The following is a 24,747-nucleotide window of genomic DNA, read 5'->3' on the forward strand; positions in this document are numbered from 1 at the left end:
GGGCCACACACCAACGGGGAAGTGCCGCCCTAGCCTGAAACCCAAACCCACTGTTAATTCCCGCAGGGCAGGCAAGCGATCTTCCTTACACACCTCACTGTCAGGGAAGAGTGGGACACAGCCTCTGCTGGCGGCGTTTATGCACACAGCCGCAGCAGAGCCGAGCGAGCAGGCGATGGTGTAACAACAACGCCGAGCCGCGTGACCCCTATGTAGCGTGCCACAGCAGCTAGCCGATAGCAACACTGAAGCTGTTTACTTCCTGTTAGGTATTTTAGCACCATGGGAGCATTTACTGGATATTGTTTTATAGTGACATTATGCAGGAAAACTCTGTCATTCAATAAGGCCCCTTTGTTTTAGTTATTTTTCTCTTTGACCCAAGAATTGATGTGTGAGAATCACAGGCTGGTACAAGGTTGAAATACCACAGAGATCACTCCCTCAGCTACATTAGTTTCTAAATCTCTTAGGAGACGCCTGTTGAGGCCAAATGGTTTGTTTCAGATTTCACTAATGTAAGAACTCTTTGTTTTGTGCCTTGAAAATATGTCGCTGAGATAATCACAATTGTAGCTGAACTGATACACTACACAAAGGATGCTTCTTCACCCAAGGGCAGGAAGACGCTGCCTTATCTTGGTCTGTACTGGTTTAAACTGATAAATCTGCTGTCTCATGAATTTTACCCTCTATATAAACTGTTGTACTTGTGAATAAAGTTGAGTCACTTTGGGAAGACAATCTAAAGCAGTCTCTGTTTTCTTGTTCTCCCAAGCTGCTCCCGAGCTCGTACTAACACGCTGAATGGCATGCTTGAATATTACTTGAGAATATATTTGACTGTGTTACAGACTAAGGGACATTCTCTGCTGATAGACGTCCACGCCTCGGAGGAAGTCGATCCACGGATTAGGCCTTGGAAACCGTTTCCTTTACTTCCCGTGACTGTTTACCCCTATGTGTTATGCTGTCACAGCAGCCTAGCCGACGGCACACGCTAGCGATGCAAAGCAGTGTCCCCACCGGGATCAAGCAACACAGCAGCCCAGCTGACAGTAGTCACACAGCAAGCCGACGCCGCGAGCCGCCGCGTAGCCCACAGGCTAAGCTACCCAGCGCCCAGGCGACAGCACCCGCTCCGAGTGCCGAGTCTCCCCGCAAGAGAGGCCAAGGAGAGCGGGCCGCAGCAAGCCGACAGCCGGACCAACAGGCCGGGGACACCAGGGGAATACCGGGGACACCAGGGGAATACCGGGGACACCAGGGGAATACCGGGGCTACCAGGGGAATACCGGGGCTACCAGGGGACCTAGAAGGGAGAAATGCCGAAGCACGCTCCAAGAGACGCGCACACACACAGCACTCTCAAGGTAAGCACTCCTTCGCACACACACACAACAAGTGGAGATCAACGATCACCGGTGTCACGTCTGCACAGCTGTTTTATACGTAGCTGTGGGGCGTAGCCGGGCGTGCCGGAGTGTCTTAAAGAAATATCCACACGCCACGACCTGGGGGGTCGTACCCCGTACATATGGAATATGTAACGGTGTGGAGAGATAGTCTCGATATGCTAGAGAACAACACTGGTCAGCACAGTCACATCACAGCATGGTTGTGCATGTCATCTACCAGAGCTCTGTGCGTTCTGCATCATCTGATTCTAGGACTACAGTCTTCTCTGATGCTGTGCCTGAAATCTGCCAGAGCCACTCTTTCAGTTTGGGGTTTACAGCTCCTAATTTTCCTATTAACACTGGGATCATATTAGACTAAGGAAACACATTGAATTAAAAAAAAAAAAAAAGAACTTGATAAAGAGATGAACAATGAAAAAAACAGAAGGTCTGTTTAGACAGAAAAGTTTTTAACTGCAGCTAAACAGAGGAGGTTCTGTTCCTGAACACTAGGGCCACACACTGCAGGCCTCGGTCCTCTCAGTTTTCTGAGTAAAGACAGCGAGCAGCAGTGTATTTAACAGGAAGCTGAAATATTTAGTCTGGAGCTAAGATAAGATAAGATAAGATAAGATAACCTTTATTAGTCCCACACGTGGGAAATTTGTTTTGTCACAGCAGGAGTGGACAGTGCAAAAGTTATGAGGCAAAAATTAGAATACAATAAGAATAAATACAGTACACAACTGTACAGAATAGAATAAAATAAAATACTATATACAGTAGAATAAAATAAAATAAATATACAATAAGAGAAAAATAGAATACAAATACAAATACTATATACAACTGAGTAAAAATACAACGATGACAGAAAGGATTATTGCACTTAGTATTATTGCATATGTATGGATGTGTGTGCTTGATCAGTTAAAGTCTTTATTATGGAGTCTGACAGCAGTGGGGAGGAAAGACCTGCGAAATCTCTCCGTCCCACACCGTGGGTGCCGCAGTCTCCCACTGAAGGAGCTGCTCAGTGCTGTCACAGTCTGCTGCATGGGGTGGGAGATGTTGTATGCAAGTATGAGAATTTCAAAACAAATTCTAAAATAAACTGGGAGCCATCATAAAAACAATAAAATCAGTGCAATGTGAACTTGCTTGCTATAGTACGTTTGGTGTCTGGTTGCAACATTTTTTCTAGCTTGTAAGGATGAAAGCGACAGTTTATCTGAGTTGGTAAGCGAAGGATTACAATAATCTTGACACAACGACACAAAGGACCAGTTTTCCCCAGTTCAGAGGGGCAGACTGTAGCTTGCAATCTAGAAATGTTCCTTAAATGAAAGAAACAGGAACATGAGGTAGATTTCATATGTGATTAATGCCCAGAGAGGAAGCATACATTACACTAAGACGATAGTTACACCATTGTGTAACTATCCATCTGCAAATGCTTTGGTTTTTTTATATAAATAGCATTGCGTGTGTAAATTGCATAATATCCTTTTCACCTTTTATCACTTTGATTTGCACCAAAGCAGTTAAAATGTATGATTTTTTTTTCCTAACTGCACAGACTGATATCCTGGCTTCCTGTTATACTGTGATGATGGATTAACATCAACAATAAACAATAAACAATGGATTAACCTTAGGGCAAGTCAAAAATTAGCTTGAAGTTATGTGTGCACGGTGTTCTTAGCGATTGGACAGAAGTAGAAGGTATTCTAGCTTGTTTTCATACCTCAGCAGATTCCTATATAAGCCTGTAGGGGGCATCTCTTCCTGGTAAGTCTGCTACCTGCACCGTCACTCAGCGCTAGTGATGTGCGATACCACTGATTTCCTTTCTGGTCTGATACCAAGTAATATTCAGGGTGGTATCGACGATACTGATCCGATACCGATACTTTGTACAAAAACTCATTTTATTTATTGTATCTCAAATTATAGCGTCATAATGATTATATCAGAATCAGAATCAGAATACTTTATTGATCCCTGGGGGAAATTATTTGGACATCATTATTTGGACATAGGTCATCAGATTACTTGTTCTTATCACTTAATAATGCAGAGTTCATCATATAGAAATAAAAAAACTTAAGTTGTGCGCTATTTGAACACCTTGCCTGCCTGCAGCACTAAAGGACTTCGTGAGAGACGTCTGTGTCGCCCTAGCAGCACCTGTCCCTGTCCTCCTCTTCAGTTCGTCTCAACATACACTTGTCATATCCTGTGATATGATTTAGGGGAGACCGGGGATAGTTGTAACATTTTTGACATTTCTGTCTGTAAATTGGAGCTCTTTTAAGGTAGTGGATTCAAAATGTAATGCAAAGTATTTACATGTCTCTGCTATTAAATAGTGCAGCTATTTTCTCTGCGGCACAATTACCCATTGCACGGTATGGTCTCAAACACAAAGAGTGAAATGTTACAATTAACCCCATAGTCTGGGTTAGTTGTAACATATCCCGGGGTGAAATGTAACACAATGAAATAAGGGTACTAACAAAATATTAACAAGTAATCTTTGTTTATTCAACACACAAATGCACTTAGAGCCGTGTGTGTGTGTGTGTGTGTGTGTGTGTGTGTGTGTGTGTGTGTGTGTGTGTGTGTGTGTGTGTGTGTGTGTGTGTGACAGAATGCAGAAATCTAGCTTTTGAACATATTCCAACCCCCCAAAAAAGACAAGTTATGGAATTTTCTGCAACTGAATATTTCATAAATTTTGGTTGGTCTTCCTTGAGTTTGGCCTCATTGGCTCAGTGGGCATTATAACCTACAACTCTTGCACCAATTTTGAACATAACAATGAAGCTGAAAAAATGTAGTTGTTCACCAGCATCGCAATTCCATTAGTTTTTATCCTGGCTTACCTTGGCGTGGTTTGCAAAGTGCTTCAGAAAGATGAGGAAATCTGTTTCTTGCACCCATCCTGATTTATTTCCACTACCAGTACTTCCTACTGGTCCATCTCTGACACAGTGGTCTGCATAATGTATGTGTGGGAACACAAACAGTGGAGGAATTGTGTTGCCAATGGCATTAACCGCATATACAAAAGCGACCAGTGAACCTCTCTCTGCTGATGTCGTTGCCCCAACTTGTTTAATATAAGTTAAAGTAATAGTGTGGTAAGTTGTAACATCTGCATTATTGTTACAACTAACCCAGACTGTTGCTGTTACAACTGACCCAGACTCCTATAGCCATGAACTAGCTAACATTACAGCCAACGGCTAAAACATTAGCACTAAGGACCTACACAGAATATATCCCCATAGACATACAAATAACATAATTTAAGTTTGATGAGTTTAACTGCAAAGCAGATAATGCTATTAAACATTGAAATAAAGTAGAAAAACTTACTTTTTGGCATACAAATTACTTTTTTTGTGTTAAATTGTCTGTGTTTGACAAAATGTGCTGATTTTTCACATGTGATAGCAGAACTGAGTTGGGCATGCACAGGATGAGTCACATCATTTGAAACTTAGCCCTGATTGGAGAAATTGGAAGTGTAACTGACCCACGTTACAACTATCCCCGGTCTCCCCTACTCTGAGGTGTTTGACAAGGTTAGTGATGTTGCCACAACCATACATCCCAACCCTCCTGATTTTTCTGGGAGAATGCCGAATTTCAGTGCCCCTCCCGAAAATCTCCCGGAGCCACCATTCTCCCGAATTTCTCCCGATTTTCCACCCGGGCAACAAAATTGAAAAACCATATCGAGAATTCATAGCAGGCGCAGCCAATTCCAGTTTCCAACAACGGCGGCAGCTACTTAGTTTTAATATTACTCTTATTTCTCTTTCTGGGTCGCAAAGAAACTTTTTTCTTTTCTTTTCTTTTTTTTGTGTCCCGTTTGGATCTTTAGCCATCAGAATTGTTGTCTTAAGGCCAAGAAAGATGCCAAGCAGATTTATTTTACCAAGTGGATCATCATGGCCTTGCCATATTGGTCCATTTGATTGAAAACCAAAGGGGAGAAGAGACGGTGAGAAGGAGGGGGGAGAAAGAAAAACCCCGCAAAACACCTGGATCACCTGTATGGAGGAAAAAAAACAGAAGAGAAAGCAAACCACAAAGAGCAACATAATAAAAATTAAAAAAAAACTTTTAACATATTTTCAGGTGAGAATGTAGCTGTGTAAACTTCAAATATCTGAGCCGACCGACGCATCGTCTTCAAACCCCCGCGGTCTTTCACTACTCGGGTTAAACATGATATATAAGTCACTTTGATAATTTAAAAATGTTATTGTTTGGCTTTTTCAGTGTTTTATTTGTTCGTGAGTAAATCGGTTTGGCTGATTATTAGATTAGATTAAATTAAATTTAACTTTATTAATCCCTCGGGAGGGTTCCTCCGGGGTTTTCACACAGCTGAATAAACATCAAGCAGAAAACTGATTAAACAGAAGAGTTTAAGTCAGCGCCCGGTTATATTTTAGACAGCAAGGAGCAGACGGCAGAGTTTCACTCCACCGAGGGAGCTTGTGACGGCTTTCTTTAGACCATGAAGGCCGGTCCTCAGGCGGAAGCAGCCTCTGAATTTGGACACCCCCGCTGTTTCTGGGCCGGCCAATAATAACGGTGACATTTAACGTATTTTCTCCGATAAACACTGTAAAATTTATTTATCACTCCCCCCCAACAGCCCTTTTGAATGTCTTCCTAATTCTGAGGTCTCAAGGTTGGCAAGTATGGCCACAACACCTCACTTTTTTGCCAAATGTATCGCAAACCACATCTCAGCTGTTTGTGGAGGTAAAATACGTCCGCACAATTACGCTCAGCCATTGTTGTGAGCGCGCACGCCAAGGGGCTGCGAGACATTTATACAGCCGTATTTCGCACATGACTATGAAAGGCGGAAGAGGAAGTAGTTCCTTTGAATGTAGAAATCCGAATGTTATAGTTTCTTTCCACTGTGTTCCTGTTAATGATAAACTACAATTTACCCTAAATTACTAAAATATCGATATTTTAATGTGAGAATCGATTCTAGAACATAAATGATTGGTATCGGAGGAATCGATATTTCAGGATCGATCCGCATATCACTACTCAGCGCTGGACTTCAGCCTTGTACGACCCAGAGATGAGGCCGCTTCCACATGTCTTTTTCCATCTTCAGGTTAGGTAAATGGTCCAGACAAACACGGGCAATGCACACCTCCACTATACCAGCGGTCAATGTTGCTTTTGTCCGGAAGTAAACAGTGCTTGTAAAAGTCTTAAGCCTTCCCTGTATTTGCTTCCAAGCTCTCCTAAACAGGACTCCTGCAGGCTTTGTGAAGTGCTTTTTCACTCATTTTTGGCCCAGTCCTTTCATTGAACATTTTCCGAGGGATTTGTAAGCCATTTAATGACCTGTGGCTCTTTAAACAAAAAACAAAAAAAGACAAACCAATGGCGTGTCTACACATAACAGACATCTTGGCACAGAACTCATTTTAAATTGTATGTTTAGGCCCTTTAGTGGCAGCCTGTTGCAGAAACTCACCTATTCAGTTAAAGCTACAAAAATTCCAAAGATAACAGTTTAACAGGCATAAAGTTGTATTTTACACCAGCAAAGTGATTCTCAACAAGCTATTAGCCCAGATCTCGGTGTTCAGTATGTCCTTTACAGAGCATGTTGCTCTGTAAGGCTGGAAAAGAGTTACTGTATCAATCAAGTTAAGCCTCTCTGTAGTCAGGCAAAAATATAAAAATGTTAATACCACAGTCCTGTCATTAAGACGTGAGAGACTGTTGATGTTTAGAAGTACCAAAGATGGTTTTAGTTTTATTTCTTTCAGCCTCGGTGGTGTATTTAAGACACAGAGAATTGTGACACTTAAAAACTGCAGACCCTCCTACTTATCAGCACACAGAGGTCTGATGGATGTGATTCATCATTAGTCAGTGATTTCATAGCTGTTAATTAGGCAGCTTTACAGGATGTGTTACCTGGTCTTGTGGTCTCATTCCTCATCTGATGCATTGACTTCAGGCTGAAAAATTGGACTAGCTGACTGAAAACAGCTCAGATTAGTTGCAGCAGCGTTTCCCACTAAATTTTGTCTATTTTGGTCAGGGGAGAGGCATCTGCACACCTGTATGTGTATGCTAGTAATGGAGTGGAACTTCTAATACTATCAGATCCCCACTCTGGGCTACATGGTTTCAATATCTGCAGCTTTGTTTTTACAGGTTTGCTTTTAGTTGGAGTAAAGCATCATCTTACAAGTTGATGTTTTCTGGGGTTTTTTAAGATACAGCCTTTTTTTGTAGAAGCAGATGTATGCAATAGATTAAGTTGTTGCTCCTCATTCACTTACTGTCTCACAAGCACTCTGGACTGAATAGCAGCCTGTTTCTAGAGTAATTTCCTCATTGTTATTCACAGGAAGTGCAATAGCTCTTCCCAGGCAGTTGAGTATTTATTTACTTTTTTGCAACATAATTGGTAATCATTAGTGAGTGTCTCGTCCTGTGGACTGCAGCTGGTTCTTCTGGTGAACTTCGTTCTCTGAGCAGAAGGCGAGGGCTTTGCCTGCTAGTAAAACGAGTCGGAGTGCACTCCAGTTGCTGTAAGCACACACTGTGTCACTGTTACACCCCGGCCTAGGCAACCGGAGTGCAACACGAAAAAAGTAAAAATAAAGGGGGGAAAAAAAAAACACACACAATGTTACGCCCCGGCCTAGGCAACCGGGGGAGATCGCGACCATGACACACTGAAACACAGGGTTTAAATACCTAGAGGGAGCAATCAGGAAAATGGACAACAAGAGGGAAACACAGCTGGGGCAACTCAGAACTGACGAGACAGGGAAACGTAAACTGAAAAGACTAAGATAACACAGACTTTCAAAGTAAAACAGGAAACACATAACAGTCACGCCAAAAACAACACACTGACAACACCGAAACGTAACAGTCACGTCTCTGTGTGGGAAATGCCGCAGAGATGCGGCTCTTATCACCAGTAACGTCCTTTCACACAGAGAAGAGTTCAATTTGACACAGATTCATATTTGCTCGCTATGCAGGTGCAGGCCTGCGGTGGAGTGGCCAGCGCAGGACTTCTGGGGAGCATAATAAAAATATAGAAACCTGAGAAATGCTGTTTTGCTGTAAGAGCATGCCACTGTTTGTGCCAGGTGCTCAGGGAGTAAGTATGCACCCAGAGGACAGGCCATTGTGGGTCTGGGTGCTCAAGGTCAAAATGTCTTTATTGCACATGTTCACACAGGATTCCCAGCACAAACTTATTTTCACTGCCTGTTTATGCTGGCCTTCTGTGGCATATCTGATGAGTCAGGTAAAGTTGTAAAACATGAGGGGCTCCTGATTTTCATCTCCCAGCGTAGTCATTGCATCATCACTTTTTCATAAAGTTATTGAAGCTCCTGTCTGTGGTACCCAGCAGTCTTCAGATGTCCATTAGCCCATCGCTATTGTACCATTGCAGACGTCAGTGTTATACTACTGTGTATTTATACCTAGCCCAGCAGATGATTTCTCTTGATGATACTTTAAAGATGTAACAGGTTTTCAGGTCACCTTATACAAACATGAAAAGCATAGCTTTAAAAGTAAGACATGAAGATTTTTTTTTATTTGAAGAATAGTTCAAAGGCCAAAATAATGTCATTTTTAACATCCTTGTATCATTCCCTCTATGCCTATGTTGTCATCATACTTATAAGAGTCATAGTTATAAGGCTTTATATTATTTTTTGACTGATAAATCATTCGAGTTGATCTTGATGACCTTGGTGGATTATAATAGATTGCAGGAGTGCTGAGTTGGGTCATGTTAACAAAGTTTTACATTACATTGAAAACTTGCTGCTGTCATGTTTAGAGACAGAATGGCACGCACACATGGAAACACTACTGAAACGTACCCTCACGGGCTGTTCCCTAGTGTAGTTAGTTTAGAGACATATTGACATTGCACAGGAAAAAAAATAGTATTGCAGGTTTTGTAAAGTAAATACTACTGATGTTCTTTGTTTTGGGGTTTTTTTTTTGTTTTTTTTTTGTTTTTTTCCTTAAAGGTAGGTGGAGAAAAGTCTGTTCTCAGCTAATAAAACACAGCACACTGAGTATCTGTTGGACTGAATCCTTGTCAAGTGTGCCTGCATAGCTAGAAAGCCCTGCAAACACACTCGGGCCTGTTTGAAAATAGCTTATATAGCTTTGTTGGTTTCTTTTTTCCACTGTATGGAGAACGTTTCATCCTATGGTAAGAAAACAGGGGGAAAAACTTAATTTGATGTTTTGGTTTTTGTGAATGAAGTTGATTCTTGTTTACGAATCTAGACCTTTTTGCCTTTTCCTGCTCCGTGTCTCCTCCAGCACCTGAAACTACAAATGGATCAGTCATGCATGATTTGTCTCTTGAGAGGAATCCCATTGAAATATTAGAGACTGGAAGGAGCATCAGTGACATCATTGATGGCAAGATTAGACAGCTGTATTCGGTGGTGAGCATCAGAGGCATCGTATCATTCAAATTCCTTAATTTTGTCCAAATGTTCTGAGATGGCTCTCAAAATATTGTATGATTATGAAGAGGTCTCCAAAAAATGCATCTTCTAGGGCAGCGAGGAGCCTTTCTATGTCGTAAATCTTGACAATATATTAGAGAGGCACCTGCAGTGGATCAGTCTGTTGCCTCGGGTGAAACCCTTCTATGCAGTGAAGTGCAACAACACAACAGCAGTTTTGAAGATGCTAAGCGCTCTGGACACCGGATTCGACTGTGCCAGCAAGGTACTGATGGAATATCTTAAAATAATGAGGATTAGTTTGTGTTCTTGAGAGTCAGCTCTTGTATAAATACATCTTGGTCCCACGCAGGCTGAGATCGAGCTGGCCCTATCGCTTGGCGTGAAGCCCGATGACATCATTTACGCCCACACAACCAAACCGCTGTCCCACATCAGATACGCCTGCGCTCACAGAGTGAATCTGATGACTTTTGATAATGAGGAGGAACTCTTAAAAATCTCTCTTGTCCATCCCCAAGCCAAGTAAGTGAGCAACCGCTACTATGTTTCAGCATTTGGTGCAGCTTCCTTTGAGAGGATTGATTTCAGAATCAGAATCAGAATCAGAAAGGGTTTTATTGCCAAATGTTGAGCAGGTTTACAACATTAGGAAATTGCTGCGGTGCTTCAGTGCAAACATAGTGTCATAAAAATATAAAAATAAGAATAAGAATTAAAAGTGCTAAGTAGATAGATATATACATGATATATACATGAGTGCAGGTGGTGATCAGTGCCAAACATGGAATGATGCAGTGAACACAGCGTAGGGTCATGTGTTAGTGGTGGGAACAGTCATACGGTTATTGTTCATGTGTCCGACAGCAGAGGGGAAGAAACTGTTCTTGTGGCGAGAGGTTCTGGTGCGAATGGACCGGAGCCTCCTGCCTGAGGGGAGCAGGTCAAACAGACTGTGTCCAGGGTGAGAAGGGTCAGCTGAGATCCGAGCTGCACGCCCCAGTGTCCTGGAGGTGTACAGGTCCTGCAGAGATGGGAGTCTGCAGCCAATCACCTTCTCAGCAGAGCGCACAACACGCTGCAGTCTCTGTTTGTCCCTGATAGTGGCTCCAGCGTACCACACGGTGATGGAGGAGGTGAGGATGGACTCGATGATTGCGGTGTAGAATTGCATCATCGTCCGTGTTGGCAGGTTGAATTTCTTCAGCTGCCTCAGGAAGTACATCCTCTGCTGGGCTTTCTTAATGACGGAAGTGATGGTGGGCTCCCACTTCAGGTCCTGGGTGATGGTGGTACCCAGGAAGCGGAACGAGTCCACAGAGGTGATGGGGGTGTCAGTCAGGATGATGGGGGGGAGTGGGGCTGTGTGCTTCCTGAAGTCCACAATAATCTCCACTGTCTTCTGGGCATTCAGCACCAGGTTGTTGTGGCTGCACCAGGACACCAGACGTTCAACCTCCCTCCTGTAGGCAGACTCGTCCCCGTCAGAGATGAGCCCAATAACGGTGGTGTCATCTGCAAACTTGATTAGCTTGACAGACTGGTGGGTGGAGGTGCAGCAGTTAGTATACAGGGAGAAGAGCAGAGGAGAAAGAACACAGCCCTGAGGGGAGCCGGTGCTGATGGTCCGGGAGTCCGAGACATTCTTTCAGCCTCACATGCTGCTTCCTGTCCGTCAGGAAGTCAGTGATCCACCGGCAGATGGGATCAGGCACATTCATCTGGGAAAGCTTGTCTCGGAGATGGTCTGGAAGGATGGTGTTGAAGGCAGAGCTGAAGTCCACAAACAGGATCCTGGCGTAGGTTCCTGGGGAGTCCAGATGCTGCAGGATGAAGTGTAGGGCCATGTTGATGGCGTCATCTACAGACCTGTTGGCTCTGTATGCAAACTGCAGGGGGTCCAGGAGGGGGGCCGTGAGGGTCTTGAGATGGGAGAGAACTAGGCGCTCAAATGACTTCATGACCACAGATGTCAGAGCCACGGGTCTGTAGTCATTTAGTCCAGTGATCCTAGGTTTCTTGGGGACAGGGATTATGGTAGAGGACTTGAAGCAGGCAGGCACATGACATGCCTGCAGTGAGGAGTTGAAAATGCCAGAAAACACTGGGGCCAGCTCGTTTGCACAGTGTCTGAGGGTGGCAGGAGACACACCATCTGGGCCGGGAGCTTTCCGAGCATTCAGACTCTTAAACTGCTTCCTCACACCTGCTTCATGAATATGAAGAGTTGTGGTGGGAGGAGGTGGTGTGAAATCCTCTTTTGTGTGGGGTGAGGGGGCGGGTGTTGCAGGTGAACAGTTTGAAGGTGGTGATGGCTCTATGGAGGGGGGAGAGGTGGGGGAATGAGTGTCCAAAGTGTCTCTATTGTTGGGGCCGTTGGAGGTGTGAAGGCTGCCTGATGGCTCGTCAAAACGGCAGTAGAAGTCGTTGAGGGTGTTGGCTAAGAGCAAGTCGTCAGTGGAGTGGGGGGTTTTAGGCTTGTAGTTGGTGATATTCCTAAAACCTTTCCACACAGAGGCCGAGTCATTCTCTGAGATCTGCTGCTGCATCTTCTCAGAGTGCTGGTGTTTAGCAACGTCCACTTCTTTAGTGAACCTGTACTTGGCCTCTCTGTAGCAGTCCCTGTCTCCGCTTCTGAACGCCTTTCTCTTTTCCAGCCACAGCTTTTTGAGTTTAGGAGTAAACCAGGGTTTGTCATTGTTATAACTCACCCTGGTGCGTGATGGCACAATGCTGTCCTCACAGAAGTGGATATAGGAGGTGACAGTGTCCGTAAACTCGTCCAAGCTGTTAGAAGCAGCCTTCATTGTGTCCCAGTCTGTAGACTCCAAACACGTGCGAAGCTCCTCCACAGCCTCGTTGCTCCAGTTTTTTGGTCCTCACGACAGGTTTGGAGAGCTTCAGCCTCTGTCTGTATGCGGGGATTAGGTGGATCATGACGTGGTCAGAAAGTCCGAGTGAAGCGCGGGGCACCGCACGATAGGCCCCCCTGATCGTGCTGTAACAGTGGTCTAATGTCCTCTCCTCTCTGGTCGGGCATTTAATATACTGCTTGTATTTGGGAAGCTCATGGCTCAGATTGGCTTTGTTAAAGTCCCCAAGAGCAATGATGAGAGAGTCCGGGAATGTCCGCTCCATGTGCAGTATCTGCTCCGCGAGTGTGCACTGAGCTGCCTGCGCATCCGCATCTGGCGGGATGTAAACAGCGGCCAGGATGAATGAAGCAAACTCCCGCGGAGAATAAAACGGTTTGCAGTGAATGAAAAGGTATTCCAGAGAGGAAGAGCAGTGCTGAGCAATCACTGTTACATCTGTGCACCAGCCACTATTAATGTAGAAGCAGACACCTCCACCTTTGGTCTTACCAGAGAGAGAGGCCTGCCGGTCAGCGCGCAGCAGATGAAAGCCCTCCAGCTTGAGCGCGCTGTCCGGGATGTCCTCACAGAGCCACGTCTCCGTAAAACATAACACACAGGAGGAGGCAAAGTCTCTGTTCATGCTTCTCATCAGGGCCAGTTCGTCTGTCTTATTCCTGAGTGAGCGTACATTGGAAAGGAAGATCCCAGGAAGAGCAGTTCGCAGTCCACGTCTCCTCAGACGCACCAGTACGCCGGCTCGCTTACCTCTCTTTCGGCGTCTCACTTTCCTGATCAGAGTCTGCAGTAAATCTGCCGCGGATGCGACAAATATTGGAAGTAAATCCACAGGTGTTGTAGTCCTGTGGTTAAGAAGCTCTTCTCTGGTGTAAGAATATCCAGAGGAGTGCCCAGACACAGAAGTTATGCACAAAAACAAGACAGAAGTAACGCACTGAAGCACCAGGGCATCCATACGCGGCGTCATCTTGGATCGAATCGGTGTTATTTGCAATAACACCTTTGAATCACTTTGCAGGCTGGTAATACGAATTGCAGTGGACGACTCCAAATCAATGGTAAGACTCAGTCCAAAGTTTGGAGCCAGACTGCCCACAGTTAGACAGTTGCTGGGCCGTGCCAGAGAGCTGAACTTAGAGGTGGTCGGCGTCAGCTTCCACGTGGGCAGCGGCTGCACCAGAAGCTCGGCCTTCAGGCAGGCCATCGAAGACGCTCGGCGCGTCTTTGACGTAGCGGTGAGCCATTGTGACATAAACGCAACAATAATTCCTGTATTGTTTATTTGCAGCTCCAGTATGCAACACTGATCTCTTTCAGAGTGTTTTGGGGTTCCAGATGAGACTCTTGGATATTGGTGGAGGATTTTCTAAGATTGGGGACTTCCAAGAGAAGTTTGAAGAGGTAAAGTCTCTGCTTTAGCATTGTCTCCACCACATTATATAAGTCCTGTTTCTAATCACCAGCTCTGGCACATTAACTCCCCACAGGTTGAAAGGATTTGTTTCTTAGAGTTGTGTATGAAAAGTCAAAAAATATGCAGTATACAATCAGTTCTCACTCACTTGCAAACAACCACAGCCTCAAACACAGTTTATGATGGATGGATGGTAAACAAGGATCTCTAGCCTGAGATGGCAGTTTGGGAAATGCCTCCTGAGGGTCAGTGAGCTCCCAGCCTGGTGCCAACCAGGGTGACAAAATGTGGGGAAGGAGTGTGGGGCAGTTGCACTTATAAACGCACAGAAACCTTAAAGACGTTCACCTGATGGTCATCCTTTATTTATCCAACTAAAAGTCTCACTGAAATAAAAATGTCTAGAAGAAGTTACAACAAATACAACATGTAACAATATAACAAGCAAAGAAGCGATGCGTGAACACAAACGTGACTCTGATGCTTTCACTATCAGTTGGTTTGCTTGTTTTTCTTGATGGTTCCCGTTGAGAGCATTCACGGTGTTCTTCTCGCTGCAGATGATATTTGGAATCTGTTTTTCTGCCTTTGTAGTTCAAAGCAGAGTGAAAGGAGAGCAGTGGCCACATGATGGTGCTGTTGGTACATTTGAGATTCCCAGGGCGTTCAGAGGAGCTGAAAATTATTCTGTCATATCATTTTTATTGATTATGAAGAAGAAATTTCATTTAAAAGGCTATAGGGAGGAAAAACCACTCTTACACCAGCCAACACACATGTTTGTGTGTTTAGTTTCTCCCCCACGGCGACAGCAGACTGGTATTCAGGGGAGCGTGCTGTCATTCAGCTCTGTCTTTGCTCTACTTGTCTGGATGTCCTGAACCCAGTATCTGCTGGAATGCAGTAACCTGTAGAAGCTCGTCTTCTCTTCTTCTGAATAAAAGTGAATTTTGTCTGTAGCACAAACAGTAACGGCATCACAGTCATTTGAAGACTGCATGTAAAATGGGCTCGCCAATGGTAAATAAAGAGTTGGAGTGTGTATGTGTGTTCTGAGATGAGCTTTTTGTCTGCACTCTCACGCAGACACCGGATCGTTCAAGCATAACTCAAGTTGTGGAGGAGCTTTTAAATATAAGATCTGCCTTATAGTGCAAGTTAACCACTGCAACACTATCCATCCATTTTCTCCCACTTATTCAGTGCAGGGTCGCAGTTGGGCTGGATTCTGTCCCAGCTGTCATGGGTAAAGACACACAGGTACAGGTTGCCTGGATATCGCAGGTTAACACACAGACAGAGACGGGCAACCATTTATTAACCTAACTCGCACATCTTTGGACTGTGGGAGGAACCCACGCTACCACAAAACACCCCCGCCTTTTTTTTAAAGAGTAAGTATTGTGAGCAGAGGCATAAGGCCATGGAGTCAAGTTATTAACCGTGTGTGTTCCTAGTTCTCGGAAGTCATTAACGGATCGCTGGATGAATTCTTCCCACCTGTCAGTGGGTTGGAGGTGATTGCAGAGCCGGGCAGATACTACGTGGAATCGGCCTTCACGCTGGCAGTGAACGTCATCGCCAAAAGAGTCGTCGTGGAGGACAGAGCCAATAAATGCGCAGGTGTTGCAGTGATATGTAACTGTTCGACACACCTTAGCGTACAGGGTTGTAGTTTCTGAGCATCTCAGCTGCTGTTATGCTAACCATCATTCCTCGTTTGTGTTCTCCAGACGGAGCAGGAAGCTGCCCCGAGAGGGTGATGATGTACTACATTAACGACGGTGTGTACGGCTCCATGAGTTGCATCACCTTTGACCCCGCTCACAGCAAACTTGAACCGTACCCTCACAGGGTAAATATCAACAGCATCCCTATAAAAGAATTTCACCGTTTTATTTATTTATTTATTTTCCTCTTCACATCTGGTGAAAAGTGCTAAACATCCATGCTTTCAACAGCAGCAGTTTCTGCATGTTTAGGCCAGTGACATCATGTGCTAAGGTTAGAATCAAGGACTGTGGTAACGCCTGCTGGAACCTTGAGCATAGTGTTAGTTCAGACAGGTTGTGGGTTTGTTTTTTTTAATATATCTCAGTTGATAACCTCTCTGCAGGCTGTTAAGAAGAGCGAACCGAGATATTGCTCCGTCATCTGGGGTCCAACCTGCGACAGCATCGACAAAATAACCGAAAGCTACTGGATTCCTGAGCTGTACGTGGGCGACTGGCTTCTCGTCGACAACATGGGCGCTTACACTGTCAGCGTAACCACCGACTTCAACAGCTTTGAAAAGGCACACATTTATACTGTTGTGACAGCTGAGACTTGGCACAGCCTAAACCTGTCTCCTGCCTACGATATTGTCCATTAATGAGGCGAGCACTTATACTTAACTTCACTGGCCTGTTGTGAATATCGTGTCTTTTGTCTGTTGCACTGTAGAATGTTTTCCTGCTTTTAAAATAGCCTCTGTGTTAAGTCTGTTAACTTAGCAGAAGCAAGCCATCCACTGCAGAGCTTCTATGAATGTATTGTGAGGTTAATGATGTCCTTGTCTCATCAAATTTAAGTGGGGTGAAGACCAATCGGTTACCTAACCTTAATTACAGTGTTATGTGACGCCCTTTTTAAATACGAGACATATGCCAGTTTATTTTGGCCACTTAATGACTGTAACTAGTTAATATGATCTGCTGTCTGCCAAAGGAAGTGAAACTCGGAGCTAAAGTGTTATGAAAAAACTGCATATAAAACTGTATGCTGCTATAAGAAATTATTTATTGTCAGTCTCTTACAGTCTACAAATGTTGCAAGACTAATTGTCATTCTTTATTTTAGCGTGTGTGTGCATCTCTTCCAAAAAAAAAATGGTGGGAGGAGAAGAGGTGTTTTTATAGAAACAACAAAAAAATACTTTTATTTGCTGGTGTAAATTCTTCTTCTTCTTCTTTTGTTTTTAACATGCAAGTAATATTGATATATTCCTGCTGTGTTTTGCCATATAGGCAGACCTTTACTGATTAGTAGAGTTGTAGAGAGCAGCTGAAATTATCACACCAGTCAAGCATTCTTTGGTAGAGTTTGTTTTTTCTCCAATGCCTCTACTTGATTCTGATGATAATTTGCAGTAAATTTTGCAGAAATTTTAAACCTTGAAACTCAGTGTGGTTTTTTTTTTCCTTCCAGAGGTGTGCCCCTTATTGTTTTTCTTCCAAGGTGCCAGACATGTTTCATATGTAATCAGTTCTTAGCTCTCTGGGCCGTTTGAAGGTTCTTTGAACACTGGCCTGTTTTTCACTCCTTTTTAGTCCAGTACTTGTACCTGACCATTTTCAGAGGAATCGTTTTGTTTGAGCCACTTAAAACTGACCAATGTGTCATTCAAGACAAACAAAACAGGAATCTAACTCAAGGAATGATCAAGTGTTATGTGCAGACACACAACACTTGCACAGGGCTTGCTGGTTGTTCATCATACAAGGCTGAAAACGACAGGTGACAACTTTTGTAACGGTGCCCCCCAGACTCTGGAACTCTCTCCCTTTGAGCTTGAGGTCTGTGGACTCTGTGGTCTCTGATTCCCAAAGAGGTATTAGATGAAAATGTGGCACATCTCTGCATGTTGTGCAGCATGTACATCATTTGGATGTCTTAAAAATTCCCTCAAAAGCCTTCAGTTGATTGAAGATGCTGCAGCAAGCGTACTGATAGGGTCTAGCTAGAGACAACATATTTTTCCCACACTGGTTTCTCTTTATTGGCTGTCCGTTAAATCCAAAATCACATTTAAGAACCTTTTCCGCACATATACAGTCTTGAATGACCAGGCCCCATCTTACTGTATCACCCCATTACAGCACTTCACTCTCAGACTGCAGGCTTACTTGTGGTTCCTGAGGCATTTAAATGTAGAACAAAAGGAAGAGCCTTTAGCTTTCAGGCCCCTCTTCTATGGAACCAGCTATGGGTTTGGATTCAGGAGAAAGACACCCTCTCTACTTTCAAGCTCAGGTAGAGGCAACATCCTGGGGGTTATTAGATTCAGGATCACCTGATCCAGCCCTAACTATGCGTTGAAAGAAAAGTTTTAAGCCTAATCTTGAAAGTAGAGAGGGCAGTTTTTCCTTCCCACTGTCACCAAAGCCATTGCTCATAGTGAGACGTGATTGTTGGGGTCTTCTCTGTATTATTGTAGGTTCTTTACCTTTGCAAGTGATTTCCTATAGCTCAAGCGTTAGAGCGGGTCCTCTACTATTAGGAAGGCTGGTGTTTTGATCCCTGGTTGCTCCATTCTAGCCAGATATCCTTGGGGATAACCTCAAGTTGTTCTCTGATGGATGCGGTGCAGTGTGAATGTTAGAAAGATGTCTTTGTCCTTATTATGCCTTATAATTGATCCATCCATGGTCTCCATGGAATTGCTAAATTGAAAATCAGTCACAGCAGGTCTTATGGTGTGATGACTCCAAATTTGAAATATTTGGTTCAAACAAGAACTGCATGTTAAATAATGAAGAAGAGGAGGCAAAGTTTTTTGGATTTATGTTTTAGGACACAGCTGTGGAGCATGCATCTAAATCTGCTTAGGTAATGTGGCACCAAGTACCGGTGTACACTGAAACAACAATTGTTGTTATCTCCGTTTATTTGTGACCTCAGTAAGCACCTTCCTGACGACTTGATGGTCTAAACTGCTAGTTTGAAAGTAGGGTATGTTTTACCATGTCATTGCTAGCCTATCAGAGCCAATGTCCCTTGGTTTCTCAGACAAGTTGACACTCTGAAAGACTACATGACCGGGAGTATTCACTGATGTCTTTGTGGCTCTACATTTTTATATTCAGTCTGTGGAAGCATCACACAGAGTAGCTGCTGTTCAATGACAGTTTTGTAAAATGCTAGCAATATTTCACTTAACAAGTAGCTTGAAAATTGTTTGGTTAGCTCTTCATGCATCTAAGGTCATTAGTTGTTGAGCAATATTTTGGAAAAGACTACTCAAGAGGAGAAAAAAGAGGTTGTTAATACATCACTGTAACGTCCTGTGAAGGTGCAAAAGATATCCGTGGCTTTCATGAGAAACACCCCGGGAAAGAGGGACTAATATTTCCTCTTTGCTGCATGTGCCAAGGAACACCTGATGAGTGGAAGCATGTAATTTGATCTGATGAGATCATTTTGTTCCGCAAGACATTCAGGATTCATCGTTTAGATTCACCTGTCACTCAACGTGCCCAAATCGTGCAAACTTAAAGCCTTGAGATAACAGGTGAACAGGTCAGCTAAAAACAATAAACAAACAAGCAAAGAACAACCACGTTACAGAGACAAAAAACTGATACAAGCACACTAACACAACAGTGGTCTATTTTCACATGCGGATTAACACGCATTTGTTACTCTACGAATCATATAACGTAACCATGTTGCTCATTGACTTTCTCCAGCAAAATAAATGTGCCTTTTGATTAGATTTATTTCTGCAAATTACCTTTTGGCCGCTAGATGTCGTCGTCGCGAGCGCTTCATCGCGACTACGCTGGTTTAACTGAACCCAGCCCAAGCATTCTGTTGTTTGGAGCACGCGCGCGCACCCAAACACACACACTCCGCGTATTGGCCACGCCCCTCTTATGAATAATGCAGCACCTCCCGTCGACCGGAGGAGACTCGTGCCACCGGAGCTCTTCAGACGTCAGCTCGTGCTCACCGGTGGAAGGAGAATAATGAGCGTAATATAACCAGTCCATCTACTGATAAAAATATATTAATATCCGGTAATGAACGGGGAATTTGGGAAGTGTGGGAATCCGCCTCGCGCACAACAACGGGTCCGCTGGTTTGTACCGGGGTTTTACGGAGGAGGATACACCGAGGGCTGGATATTAACCCGACCGTGACCGACCTATTATCCACCGGTCAGACGGTTGTTATTCTCATCGCCGCTGAATTGAGGAAAAACAACACTTAAGGTAGGCCTTGTCTTTCCTGTGTTTCTCTGTGTTTATACGTGTATGTGAGCGAAGGAAGGAGCTAAATATTATAGTAAGGTGGTACGTACGTGTGTGTGTGTGTGTGTGTGTGTGTGTGTGTGTGTGTGTGTGTGTGTGTGTGTGGACGTACAGCCATAATATCGTGTGTCATATATATATATATATATATATATATGTATATATATATATATATATATATATATATATATATAACGTATTACAGGCCCATTAATCTTAAAAGGTCCATGTTTAGTATTATTGTTACCCCGTGTTTTTGTTTTTATTTAATAATCATTGTATTGTTGGTGCTTGTAAAAAATGTGGTCCTATATTAATGCTGAACTCAGCACGGCAGCTCTTAGTCACTGCAGAAATATTGTGTTGACAGCAAAAAACATCACTATAAAATTATGCTTGAAGACCACATGAGCACATTCTCATATTCTCTGAATCATATTAGAATCATTGCTGTTAATGTAAGGTATAGCTGACACACATTTGAACATCACGTGTAAAATACAAAGCAACAATAACAGCGGGAGACTGTGGCTGTACTGAGATATAAAAAAAAGCAGTTGAAGATAAAAAGGAGAAAATAACAGCAGAGACAGTGAAGGGAGCATCGTGACAGACTGGAAAAGATGACCCTCACCTGGAACTGTGTGCATGTACATGTGTGACACGGGTTTTACTTTTCCCGCCCTGGTGTGGTCTTGTTTTTCTCACACATTTTGGTCACATTTTAGTTTCCCCTGCCTCCACTGCTGGGCCGGATGTGTGATGGAGCCAGCTGGTGGTTTACAGTTGTGTTCGAAGGAAACACAAATCCTTTGTTTGGAAATGAGTGGATTATCTCCCACACTATGTACATGCTACATTATTGTGATGTCTCTGTTGGCTGGAATGGCTAAATCAGATCTGTTTGTCTGTGTGTGTTGTTATTTAGCTAACATGTTACAGGTTGAAATTAATTAGTATAGGTACAAATTACACCTAATTACTAGGGGTGAAGAGAATGCACCATCCAGATATTTGTCTTACTTTCAATTTATACCTTACTGACACCTATATGAGTTAACATTTATTGATGGCAGTGTACCAATATCGACATTCTTCTAGAAGCATATCTCAGCACTTGGAAGCCATCTTGGTAACACATCTTATGAGCAGTTAATCTGAGGCATTTTGTACACTAACTTGCATTTCAGTGGTCACTAGAATAAAGCAGTAACAGTATTATCCAACACCAGTCAAATCACCATTCTTAAGAAATCCTTTTTCTTCTCTGGAAGGTCCCACCGTCTTTGTTCTTACGAAATTCTCCCATATATGTAAATTCAGGAGTCTTTCGAAGACATGTCTTATAATGTGTCTTGTATTAGTGGCAGTTATAGCTAACTATTAGCGGTGTAATACATGGCCAAATGCTGGCGATGTATGCCAGTGGCCAAAGGCCTTCTGGAAGGATCTGGGGCATCACTGAATACACCAGCCTGCATCATATTGGATCATATCTGCACAACCTCATCCAAATAACAACAAAACATAAGCGCTTTGTGAAAAAAAAATTTTTTGCTTCTTTTGGTATGGAAATGGGTATCCTTTTCAGTTTGATAGGATAGTTTGTTGAAAAGATGCAAAAATGGACTAAGGAAAAGAGAACGATAAAATGAGCTGGTGCTTATATAGCACTTTTTACAACATGCCTCCTTCATATAAGTACCTTTCTCTATGCCTAAGTGCTTTTCTACTTAACACTCACACGAATACATCCAGAGGCATCCAGAGCAGCCAGGGATCAAACCACCAACCTTAGTAGATGACCTGCTCTACTTCTTGAGCTACAGAAAACCAGACCAAATGTGGAAAAAAATTATTTGTATTTTGTGACAAAACTGTTGAACTATTTTAACTGATTATTGTTGAATTTGGTCGTATCAGTGGCTTTTTGGAAAACAGCAGAAATTGTATTTTTTGATTGCAAAGTGTTGTAATCAACAGCAAAAATTTAAGGTCCTGGCAGCTGACTCCCTGACAGTTAAAGAATATTAAGGTATAGTCCTAGTTCTGTCACTGTGGCTAAATGATCAAAGATGATATGATGAGGAGCTGTAAGAAAAGAAACTGGTTCTTTATTGAGAATAATGGTGTCGTTTTTTTCCTGGAGTCAAAGAAAATATCAACAAAATTTCAACAGCTTACTGAGACTTACTGGTAAGTTAACGTAACGTTTCAGTGGTAACAAAAAAGGAAAACTGCACCGGTCAAATTTGATTTCACCACCATCAGAATTCTCTCATAGATTCTCTCATGATATCTCTGATGATTCATGCAGTACTCCCTAAAAAGTGTTCAAAAGTCACACATAGAAACTATTGTCAGAGTGTGGGAATACAGAAGTCTGCAGAGTATAAAAAGTCACATTTCATATTATAACCTTTTATCCAAAGTACCGTCCAGACCTCAGCATTCAGCAAATATGAGGTTGCAAGTCAGAATTGCTGAATGAGGGTAGTAATTTGTGAATCTATTCCACTTCCATACTTGAGCAGAGCATAAGTTGATTTGCTTAAAATATTTAAAGAATTTAAGCCATCAAGAATCTTCCCTTTTAGGCCCTGATATGTAAAACAAATCAAATAAAAACCTCTTTTCACACAAGAAATATCTGTAATGGACTGAAATTAAGCATTAGCTTGAATGACCTAAAACTTAAATCGTCCCTAATATAATTTCAGCTCTAGAGTTGTGCAAAGTAATGTAACCTTCCTCTTTTTTTGTCAGTATTCAGGACTCTAATCTTTATCCAATAAACTCTGTTGGATTCCTCCCTATGTTAAAGCTGGTAGGCAACAGCTGCTGAGGCGTGATGGATAGAACTGAAGCTGAGATGGTCTATTTTTCACCAAACTTTATTTTTTCAGGATGCAGTTAAACGTCTCTGTGATGGAGTTGTTTGTCATGTATTGCGCACTCCCAGCCTATTGCTGGCTTCTGTTCCTAGACAGTGGGAGTGCAGATGGGCATAATCCTGCATTAATCTGCCTAACCCTGTACTTCGTAGTCTGGGTTTAACGGCGCTCTGATTAAAAGCCTCCCCCTCCCCACCATGTCAGTCATTAGTTTAATTAGATCACTTGCGTGGCCTCACTAGTGCCAATTAAAGGAATACAAACTGAAGTGCCCCAGCAATGTAATTTTATTAGGATTTTTTTTAAACACTCTTCGCAAGTTCAACATGAATTCCAAATTCACCCAGCAAATAAAACCCGTTCTCCCAAACCTGATTAATTCTATTTTTGAGCTCAGCGCAGTGTAATCAGTGATATATTTCTCACAAAATGCTATGATGACTGATAGAAGGGAATCCAGAGTGTAAGTGCTTGTATGTGAGCATACCCCACCACTCTGACTCCCTGTGGGAAGAAACTCTCTTGGAAATGGGCATCTTGTGATTTAATGCCCCACCATCATTTTCCACAGAGTGAGTGTGGACCACCTGACCTGTGTCCTTGATGATCTTTTGAGCTTTTCATATTGGCGTGACTAATGCACCTCTCATGGAGCGAGGGATGCCAATATTTTTCTCTTCCGTCCTTCAGCAGCTCGCCATCCAAAGCGGCCCAGTTGTCATAAAGTAGAGTGATGCACCCTATCAGGATGCTTCCAATGATGCAGTCCATTTACATGAAATGCAGCCCTCTGTGTGGTGTTTGCAATGATGTTTCCAGTTGTTCAGTTATTTATTAGTCAGATGAAATTCAGCAGTAATGTGATGGCTATACTATGTCAAGGAGTGGACTAAATATCAGAAACACCTGATTAGGAGAGGTTTATTATTATTACCACCAAAACAAGTTGAAAAACTTCCATGTACAGTAACGGAGTCACTACTTGCTCACTACCGACTTTGTGGCTTGGCATATATTATCTCCCCCTGCTGGTAATGCAATTTCTGCATGCGTGTCACATTTTGCCTTGATACTAGGTTGCTTTGTTGGATGTTGGCTGCTTTTTGTTCTGTTCTATGCCAAGTTGATCCCACCCTGCTTCAATAATGTTGAGGTCTGGGCTGTAGGGAGGCCATGACTGATGTGTTTTGACTGCATTAGCTGAGACTTCTGCAGACAGTATTGAGCAGATGCATCTCTTAGGTCCTTCGTCAGGTCGTTGCTGGATAGTTTCTTATTTCTTAAGGACTTGACTTTCAGATATTGTTTATCTCTTGTAGATAGTGTTTGATCTTTTGTCCAGTTTACTTAAAATTTTTAAGGATGCATTGTAAAGCATGCTAAGATATGACAGATTTTCTTCTTAGAGACCTTTGGGAATCACTTTATTGGTGAAAAAATACAATTGTATACCTGTCAAACTGTGTTATTGTTGATATTTTTCTTGTAGGTTCCACAAATGGGAGCAAATTATATACACACACACAAGAACTTTATTATTCTCATGGTTAATTTTTGTGACATTTATATGCTCAGTGCAATAAAAATAGAAACAGGAGCAGAAACAGAAACATCATGTGTG

General features: G+C 42.9%; 2 protein-coding genes across 2 annotated transcripts in view; both read left to right on the forward strand.

The window, feature by feature from the left end:
• Positions 1-285: 285 nt before the first annotated feature.
• Positions 286-17,379, forward strand: LOC113021355 (ornithine decarboxylase-like). Its single transcript, XM_026165980.2, has 9 exons — positions 286-1,373; positions 9,777-9,904; positions 10,020-10,193; positions 10,281-10,453; positions 13,823-14,039; positions 14,122-14,205; positions 15,676-15,841; positions 15,952-16,073; positions 16,335-17,379. Exons 1-9 carry the CDS (start codon positions 968-970, stop codon positions 16,590-16,592), a joined length of 1,728 nt encoding a protein of 575 aa, XP_026021765.1. The 5' UTR covers positions 286-967; the 3' UTR covers positions 16,593-17,379.
• A 2,485-nt stretch (positions 17,380-19,864) lies between these two features.
• tanc2a (tetratricopeptide repeat, ankyrin repeat and coiled-coil containing 2a) overlaps positions 19,865-24,747 on the forward strand; it is a 59,854-nt gene continuing 54,971 nt past the window's right edge. Inside the window, exon 1 of the mRNA XM_026165963.2 lies at positions 19,865-20,193. The gene's annotated coding sequence lies outside the window, so the exon portion shown is untranslated. The remainder of the gene's footprint in view (positions 20,194-24,747) is intronic.

The sequence above is a fragment of the Astatotilapia calliptera genome, chromosome 4, assembly GCF_964374335.1.
Source record: "Astatotilapia calliptera chromosome 4, fAstCal68.1, whole genome shotgun sequence".
NCBI classification, from domain to species: Eukaryota; Metazoa; Chordata; class Actinopteri; order Cichliformes; family Cichlidae; genus Astatotilapia; species Astatotilapia calliptera.